The sequence below is a fragment of the Penicillium rubens genome (assembly GCF_028828025.1).
Source record: "Penicillium rubens strain IBT 27055 chromosome Unknown utg000003l_segment0_segment0, whole genome shotgun sequence".
Lineage (NCBI taxonomy): Eukaryota > Fungi > Ascomycota > Eurotiomycetes > Eurotiales > Aspergillaceae > Penicillium > Penicillium rubens.
Genome location: NW_026890601.1, coordinates 8,602,554 through 8,610,476, shown reverse-complemented (window position 1 = coordinate 8,610,476; position 7,923 = coordinate 8,602,554). Strand labels below are relative to the sequence as shown.

The 7,923-nt window shown below is 48.4% G+C and overlaps 4 protein-coding genes across 4 annotated transcripts; 2 read left to right on the top strand and 2 right to left on the bottom strand.

The window, feature by feature from the left end:
* Positions 1-334: 334 nt before the first annotated feature.
* N7525_009511 (cytochrome P450) lies at positions 335-1,853 on the top strand (the record flags this gene model as incomplete). Its single annotated transcript, XM_002563572.2, has 5 exons — positions 335-353; positions 424-1,042; positions 1,108-1,241; positions 1,306-1,581; positions 1,639-1,853. 5 exons carry the CDS (start codon positions 335-337, stop codon positions 1,851-1,853), a joined length of 1,263 nt encoding a protein of 420 aa, XP_002563618.2.
* Positions 1,854-2,630: 777 nt separating this feature from the next.
* On the bottom strand, positions 2,631-3,329 carry N7525_009510 (class I SAM-dependent methyltransferase; the record flags this gene model as incomplete). The annotated part of the gene is made up of 1 exon (XM_061214759.1): positions 2,631-3,329. The coding sequence occupies one exon, from the start codon at positions 3,327-3,329 to the stop codon at positions 2,631-2,633; it is 699 nt and encodes a 232-aa protein (XP_061069190.1).
* Positions 3,330-3,847: 518 nt separating this feature from the next.
* On the top strand, positions 3,848-4,792 carry N7525_009509 (glycoside hydrolase family 16 protein; the record flags this gene model as incomplete). The annotated part of the gene is made up of 1 exon (XM_002563570.1): positions 3,848-4,792. One exon carries the CDS (start codon positions 3,848-3,850, stop codon positions 4,790-4,792), a length of 945 nt encoding a protein of 314 aa, XP_002563616.1.
* Positions 4,793-5,939: 1,147 nt separating this feature from the next.
* Positions 5,940-7,511, bottom strand: N7525_009508 (cytochrome P450; the record flags this gene model as incomplete). The annotated part of the gene is made up of 3 exons (XM_061214758.1): positions 5,940-5,949; positions 6,012-7,147; positions 7,200-7,511. The coding sequence occupies 3 exons, from the start codon at positions 7,509-7,511 to the stop codon at positions 5,940-5,942; spliced, it is 1,458 nt and encodes a 485-aa protein (XP_061069189.1).
* Between the last annotated feature and the right edge of the window lie 412 nt (positions 7,512-7,923).

The following is a 7,923-nucleotide window of genomic DNA, read 5'->3' as shown; positions in this document are numbered from 1 at the left end:
TCGTGGCTTCTATATCAAAGTATTCAAGCTAAAGCCTTATACAAGGTTTGTTAGACTTTGCTTATGAAATTAAGTCGTGATAATACTGACATTTCTTTCCTCATAGTCAGATCAGAAGTTCGGTGCCCAGCATGGTTGTGGTCGGGCTCCGAGACTTCGAAATTGGTGGCCGCTGGGGATCGATCGTCTGATCCAAATTTGGACAGCCGATTATGAACAAAGGCTGATGGATTTGTTTAATTTCCATTTTACGGATGTCGGGACGACGTTAGAACAAAAATTCTTGGGTACAGTCGCGTATGGAACGACCGAGCCAAAGAATTTAGAGGCCATGATGAGTTCTAAACTTGATGGTAGGAAGCCACCACCTTTTTAAGCTCTCGATCCAATGTGCAAATACCAAAGAACTGATTATTCAAAAAGATTTCAACTTTGGACTTCGTCGTCAAATTCTTTTCCCTCTGCTTGGAGACGGCATTTTCACTCAGGAAGGAGCTTCCTGGAAGCATTCTCGAGATCTTCTTCGTCCACAGTTCGCAAAGCAGCAATACCGAGATATGGACATTTTCCGACCCCACGTCGACAACCTGCTCGATCACATACGCGCTAATGAGGGCGAAATTGATCTTCAACCATTGTTCTTTAATCTCACCCTGGACACGACCACGGAGCTTCTTTTTGGGAAGTCCGTTGATAGCCTTAAAGAGGCTGATAACTCACGAGGGGCGAAATTCGCGAAAGAATTTGACGTTGCTCAAAACTATGTTATTCAGCGGTTTCGTCTGTTGGACCTGTACTGGTTGATCGGTGGTCGGAAATTCCAACGCACGTGTGCTGCTGTCCATGAGTTTGTGGATGGAATTATCGAGGAGCGAAGTCAAAAGCCAGAGGAAGACACAGCAAAGAATGACCGTTACTTGTTTTTCGATGCTATCGCAAAGGACCCGAAGCATTCAAGCGACAGGAAAGCTCTGAGAGCCCAACTGGTCAATATGTTGCTCGCTGGCAGAGACACAACCGCGTGCCTTCTAAGTTGGACATTGTGAGTGAAGATCCTCTTTTCTATGGGCCATGTTAAAATACTCTCTAACTGCCTTCATTCTATAGCTTTCTTCTAGCCCAGCATCCCGATGTTCTAGTTAAGCTGCGAGCAGAAATTACCTCAGTGGTGGGATCTAGAACAGAGATCGATCGACAAGACATCAACAAGATGACTTACCTTGCAAAGGTTCTGAAAGAAAGTAAGTCCCACCTTCCGGCTTGAAGTTTTGATTGTATCGTGGCTGATGATTATGTTGCTGATAGCCCTTCGACTTTATCCCTCCGTACCCGTCAACACGCGGACTGCTCGAAGAACAACTTTCCTCCCCACGGGTGGTGGTCCCGACGGGACCTCACCCGTACTCATACGTAAAGGCGAGAATGTAGCATTCTGTGTGTACTCGATGCATCGCCGAAAGGACTTATATGGAGATGATGCGGAAGAGTTTCGCCCAGAACGCTGGGACGAAGATTTGCCCGAATATACCAAAACATGGGGCTATTTACCCTTCAGTGGGGGTCCTCGAATCTGCCTAGGGCGTAAGTGAACTGCTTTTCTTTTCTGTCGGTAAACTGCTAATTCTCTTGGCCACGTAGAGGAATTCGCTCTTATTGAAGCATCTTACACTACAGCTCGAATTCTGCAAGAGTATTCCGGTATTCACCCAATATCCACAGAGGTCCAACAACGTACGTGGACTGGTTGGTCTACCCATCAGACGGAAGGAATTGAAAAGATCTCCCAGCACAGGCAGAAGGCGACATTAGTGCTATCATTAGGTGAGGGTTGCAAGGTGTCATTGACACGCTAGATTCCAGAGTTTCATCATACTATCAATAGATCGGCTGAGAATGAAAAGAGACGCCAAGGAGTCATTAGCCTCTCTATGTACATGGTTTTAATTTAGCTACACTTTGAAGGTTCTCAATTGAATAAGCTTTGTAACGATAGACCCCAATGTCACTTTCTGAATTGATAAATTGAGTCCTACCGTTGGCGAATGGGTCAATGAATAACCATAACTAGTGGGTTTTTGGCGCAGTCTAGTCAACCCAAGGGTAAAAATAGTCACCCCGTTCTCACCTCTCTTACCCCATCTAGGCATCTTACCCATATCACTCGCGCTCACCCCAGAGTGCCGCTGGGAGACGCAAAAAAACGAAAGAAAAAACCAAAAACATACAACAGTGAGGATTCGCTGGTGGTCACCCACCCAACTACTAACTCACCGGCGTGTGGCTTGAGTACGGCTGAGCGGACGGGAAGCCCTATTTTCCACACCCTATGGTCGTATGTGCTAGAATATGTGTGGAAGGATATTATAGAATGCAGGATTTAGAGCGATAGGAAGGATGAGTGCGCTATAGTTAGACAGAGTGAGAATTAAGGTGAGAGACCCCAAGTCGCGACACCAATGAGCCAGCCCTCTAGCTAAGGGGCGGTGGATAGTCATTCATATTTCTCTTCTCCAGTAAATACCTACTACATTGTATATGTATCGTCTGTCACCTTTTTACCTACCAAAAAGTCTACGTCTTCCCGAACTCAATTCACCCAACTCATTACATAGCCATCTCCATTGATCGTATTATGATATTTTTTTCCAAACATGTACGGGCCTGGCAAACCCCTCTTCGTCCCTCTCAACTTTCAGTATCCTCTCAAATCCCTGCGCTTTCAACTCATCCTCAAACGGCGGCCTGATCTGTATCATTTTATACATCTCTCTCAATTCTTTATTCTTCTTCGAAGCTCTCGCATAATTGCTCATAGGCTGCGGCTCCACAACGAGATAACCCCCATCATTCAGTATTCCGTGTATGTGCGCAAATAGCGTCAACATCCCGGAGTCCCCGTTGTTGAGATGTATCCACTTGGTCACAGAGAGCAGCAGGACAACGTCGAACTTGCCCAGCGCGGTGCCCGTGTACGCGGACGCATCCACGAAGTCGAAGTGCTCAAATGTGCACGGCCCGTTCGGGTACGTGGCCTTCGCCTGCTCGACCAGCCACGGGTCAATATCGACGCCGACTGAGGCGGCCGCGCCGCAGTGCGCTATCGCCTCATGGGTCAGTTTGCCAGCGTTGCAGCCTAGGTCTATGACTCGCGCGTTGCGGAGGATATCTGATGGGAGAATGGAAAGGCGCTCGTCCGGGACAGTGGGCGCCCGGAACTTAGCGTAATATTGGTGGTAGTTGCCATGGCGTGCCGCGAGGTGTGTAGCTTTGAAGCGCTCTGCTTTGGAGAGTTCTGTTGCTGGGGGGTTGTGATGGCATGCTTCTGCCATACTTGGAGATAATGCGAGCAGAGGGGCACGTGTTGGTAATGGTATTGATTATGCTGAAAAAAAAAAAAAGAAAGAAAAAGAAAAGAAATGTGTAAGGATGTGACTAACGTTAAGTTTTAGCGCACTAGACAAGGCCATATATTAGGAGTTAAAGGTCTTGAAATTTTGTGATGCCAGAGGTTGGCGTTCCCGAGAGGGTTTGTAGGGTTTGCATACTCTCGCCGCCCGAGGCACTAACTACTTAGCATAGCAAGTAGTCCTGCCCAGGTGTGATAGATACAAGTGGGCCAATAATTTGTAGGATCTGAATAAGACATAATGTGTCCACTGATTAAATCTGTCCAGTCCCGGAAGGGAGCAATACTTCCCGAAGTATGGCGAAAGGGAAGGATTGTAAGGGGTTTAAGAATTCCAGAGGTCGATCCTTTCGGGATATCCACAATATGACGTCAGCCTTGCTTACTGTTTTTTCCCGCCTGTTCGCTACTTGTTCGTAACATCCATAGGTCGTACTCAAAATGCCATTCAGACAGGCGCTTCAGGGCATTATCGACAAGGCAGACAAGGCTTGGGATGAAATAAGCCAACGCGCCCCTCAGACATCGTCGTACAACAGGCCTCCACCGCCTATTCCAACCTCTAGCAAACCACCAGCTTATCAGGAACAACACTTGCAACCTCAGATCTACTGGCAGCCCAATCTACACCCCCAAGCACCGGTGTCCTCCAATTTTTACCACGAACAGGGCCAACATGGATGGGGCAACAACGAGGCGCAGAATTATATCGACAGCCCGCAAAACTCATTCCATTCACCCCAGGGCGATGCGGTGATCGTGCGCGCTCTGATCAACCACGGACATCCCGACCCTACGCAGAAGTTTACCAGCGCCAGACTGTCGAGTCACCAGACACTCAGCCGACCACGGGGCTGTCTGTCGGCCAGAATTACGGCGCCGGTGGCCCGAGGTATCTGGCCTGCCTTTTGGCTGCTGCCTAAAGACCCCTTCAAGTGGCCCGAGGATGGCGAAATCGACATAATGGAAGCGTGGAACGGCGATGCTGTCAACCACACTTGTCTGCATTGGGGCCACTTCAACGGCGAGGACTGGAACAAGCATCGCGTTCTCGAAACCCCCATCCCTAACATTAGCTCGCCGGCGGGGGTGAGGTACGATTTTATCTGGGACGAGGACGAAACAACGGGCACGGGGCGCTTGGTCTGGTTGATTGATGGCAGGCCCATCATGAGGGCCGAGAAGCCACCTGGCACGAGGAAGATGAGTGAGTTCAGAATCCTCATCAACATCGCTGTCGGAGGAAATGTCTGTCAGGGAAATATGCCCAGCGATGGATGCTATGAGACAGTGGTTCGTGAGTTGGCCATGTGGGACGCGCCGCCTGGGGGTTGGGAAGAGTTTGACAGGGCCTGGGGGCATTCCAAAGATGGCAATACCATGTAACCAAAAGAAGTGCCACAACCCATGCATAGAGAGGACGGTTTGCATTGCTTGCATATGTCCTTGGTATGTTAGCTCTCTCAGAGCTGATCCAGACGTTGCTCCTCTTTTTTCCCCATCTTCTATATCTTGAATTGACTACTTTTCCATTGTGAAAGACCTTGCAAGCTCACAGTACTCGAAAATGGGAAAGGTAAAGAGTGGGAGAAAGAGACGTCTATGGCTCTCCATGGCGATAGAAGTATGGTGCTACAGAAACATGATGCTATACTATAAGCGTGTGTTTCAGCTTCCGCAATGACAAGAATATGTGGAAAAAAAAAAATAATAATACAGCCCCGGGCGCGGATCGAACGCGCTACCTCGCGATGACTGCCTATTGCAATCGCACGCTCTCCCAAATGAGCTACCGGTGCTCTCATTGGTTGGATTTTCCTAATTGATGAAGTTGTATTAATCGTCTAACAGATCCCTGCACAACTCCTCCATTAGAGGCCCTTCCTCTCATGAGCTTCGCCATCAGCTTGATATTTCAGAAATTCGTTGAAACACCGCCGATTGGTTCAGGAAGGTCTCTGCCCGATAGCACTTCACACGCCCGGCATCATCCTCCCGGACAAAGAACAGCAAATCCGGGAATGGTGATTTCGTCCGTGTCTAGGCTGGCACCTTTGACGAAATATCGGATAGTCGCTGCTTGATAGATACGAGGGGTGACGTAGTCGAAGTAGCAGATCTCGTGGGTCATCATGTCTAGTTGGCCGAGGACAGTTTTAAACATTTGGTGTAAATCTTCGCTTGTATATATGCGCTGCATCTCTAAATGATAGGCTGCTGTCTCTCGCAGAACTACTAGTAGTGTCGCAGAATACAAAATGATACGATACCCTCTACATGATTATATATCTTGTTAGAGGCAGCATCGACTATATAATGTACAACTGCCAATAGGCCAGAAGGATGTTTGATATCGAAGTTTATGAGGAATTGCACACTAAAAGAATAAATACATATGGACTTCCAGATCCAATACTTAAAGGGTGACTGACGGTGGACTATACTATAATCTCTCTTGGGGTAAAAATCGTCTTGAAGTTATGTTGGCGTACAAACCACGCATTCCACAATTTCCATTCTTGGTCCGGATGTGCTAGTTGCACCTGTTGAAAAGAGTCAGCATCACCAGTATTGCCTCATCAGAAAAGGAGTACATACCTCAAACCTCCGCAAAAAGCTAGGTATAATCTTATAAATCTCCATTAGAGAGATATTCTTCCCAATGCAGGTCCTCGAACCAGCACCAAACTGGAGCATCATTCCATCCATAGCCTTCAATTGATCCGGTGGAGCAGTAAGCCATCTATCAGGGTTGTATACATCGGCATCTGGACCAAAGATGTCTGTACGACGGTGAATAACCCAGGGGCTACAACCAACGATTGTTCCACCGCGAATGAAATGTCCAGAGATCTCCAACCCCGATGCAGGAACAACACGTTCCAGAGGAAGTCCCGCAGCGGGATGCATGCGGAAAGCTTCCTTTATGCAGGCATCGAGATAGGGGAGCTGCCGCGACTCTGTCCATGAGACAAGTCCCGTTGGGCGGTTCGCAATCGTACCGTTGGCAACAGCGTGGTCCAGTTCTTGCTTAACCCGCCTCATGCACTCGGGGCTCTTAAGTATATAGTAGAACACGGCTGCAATGCTGATGGCGGTGGTTTCAGACCCAGCAAAGGCCATAGAGGTGGCCATGGTAAGGATTCGTTTGTTGGTCATGAAGTCTGGACGGGTTTCACCCGCCTTGATGAACCTGGTGAGAAGATCATCCTTTGCCCCCGGGCCTGTTACATCACCCTTTGCTGACATACGTTCTTGCATGCGTTGCTTCGCGAAGACGGCCACAGGGTGCGAATTGTCTGATAAGCCCAATTTCTGAAGGATATCAAATATCGGGTTCTTCCAAAACAGCTTATCCAGCCATGGCATCTGACCAACAGGAGCAGAGTAATCGAAGATGTTTGCCAGGGATTTGACAATGCCGTCGATGTCTTCGTTTTTCTCGATGAACCCGTGGCGTTTGCTATAGGTGATGCTTCCAATAACATCAAAGGCGAAGAATTGTAGCCATCGTGCAAAATCGCACACTGTGGCTCCATCAGCGAAGAGGCGGTCCGTTTGATTGAGGAAGATCTCCGTCGTCTCATCGACCATTGGTTCATACTGTACTAATGAACTCATCGAGAAGGCATTGTTGACAGAACGGCGGAGATTCGCATGGAAACTTTCATCAAGAGTAGAGAACAGCGATGGCAATGGCTCGCCCTTAGAAACGGTCATTTGGACTGGGTAAAACTCGGACTGTCCGCTCAGTTAGAAGCTGTAGACGTTTCTGGGCTCGGTGTATCCCTACCTTGGTGAAGCCCTTGTTTAGACCGTAGATCACCTTCGTTGCCTTTGGGTCGGCGAAGGACAAAGTTCGTGGTCCAAGGCGCACAATATCGCCATACTTGCGATGCAGAGCTATATGCGTGACCTCCGGGCGTCGACCTCTGACATCGATGTACCGCCATATATCGGTAAAGTGTGCCCAGAAAGGACCTGGAAAGATGTGTAATGAATTGTAGAAATAATTGAGGGCAAGGTAGAGTAAGAACAGAAGAGGAACTGCATACACAACATAGTGAGGTGCATCACTAGGCAAAGCCGCTGTAATGATAGCCATAATTGTATCCGATCGCTTAGATCTACTTCAACCAGGAGCCATGAGGAGGACACGGTATATATAGAGCCACCTCACACAGTACACGTAATATTCCCTGCTAGAGGGTGGTCATTATCCGAGGGTGATTTGGCGCTCACAAAGACACTGCGGTCGGCAGTTGTGCATGTCGGGATATCCGAAGAACGATGGTGGTTGGTAGGGATGAGAGGTATCTGGGCCAGCAAGCATCTCTGCAAATCATCCATTCGCTAAACCCCACAATGATGGGTCCATTGGAACATAATAAGTCCATTCCCCAGGTTAGCGCATGCGGAGTATATCCCCCTTCTTTGATTGTAGCCCGTGCGTCGGCATCTGGGAGGACGTTCAACAACCGAGGACACCCTTCTCAGCGCTACAGAGTGACTTGTAT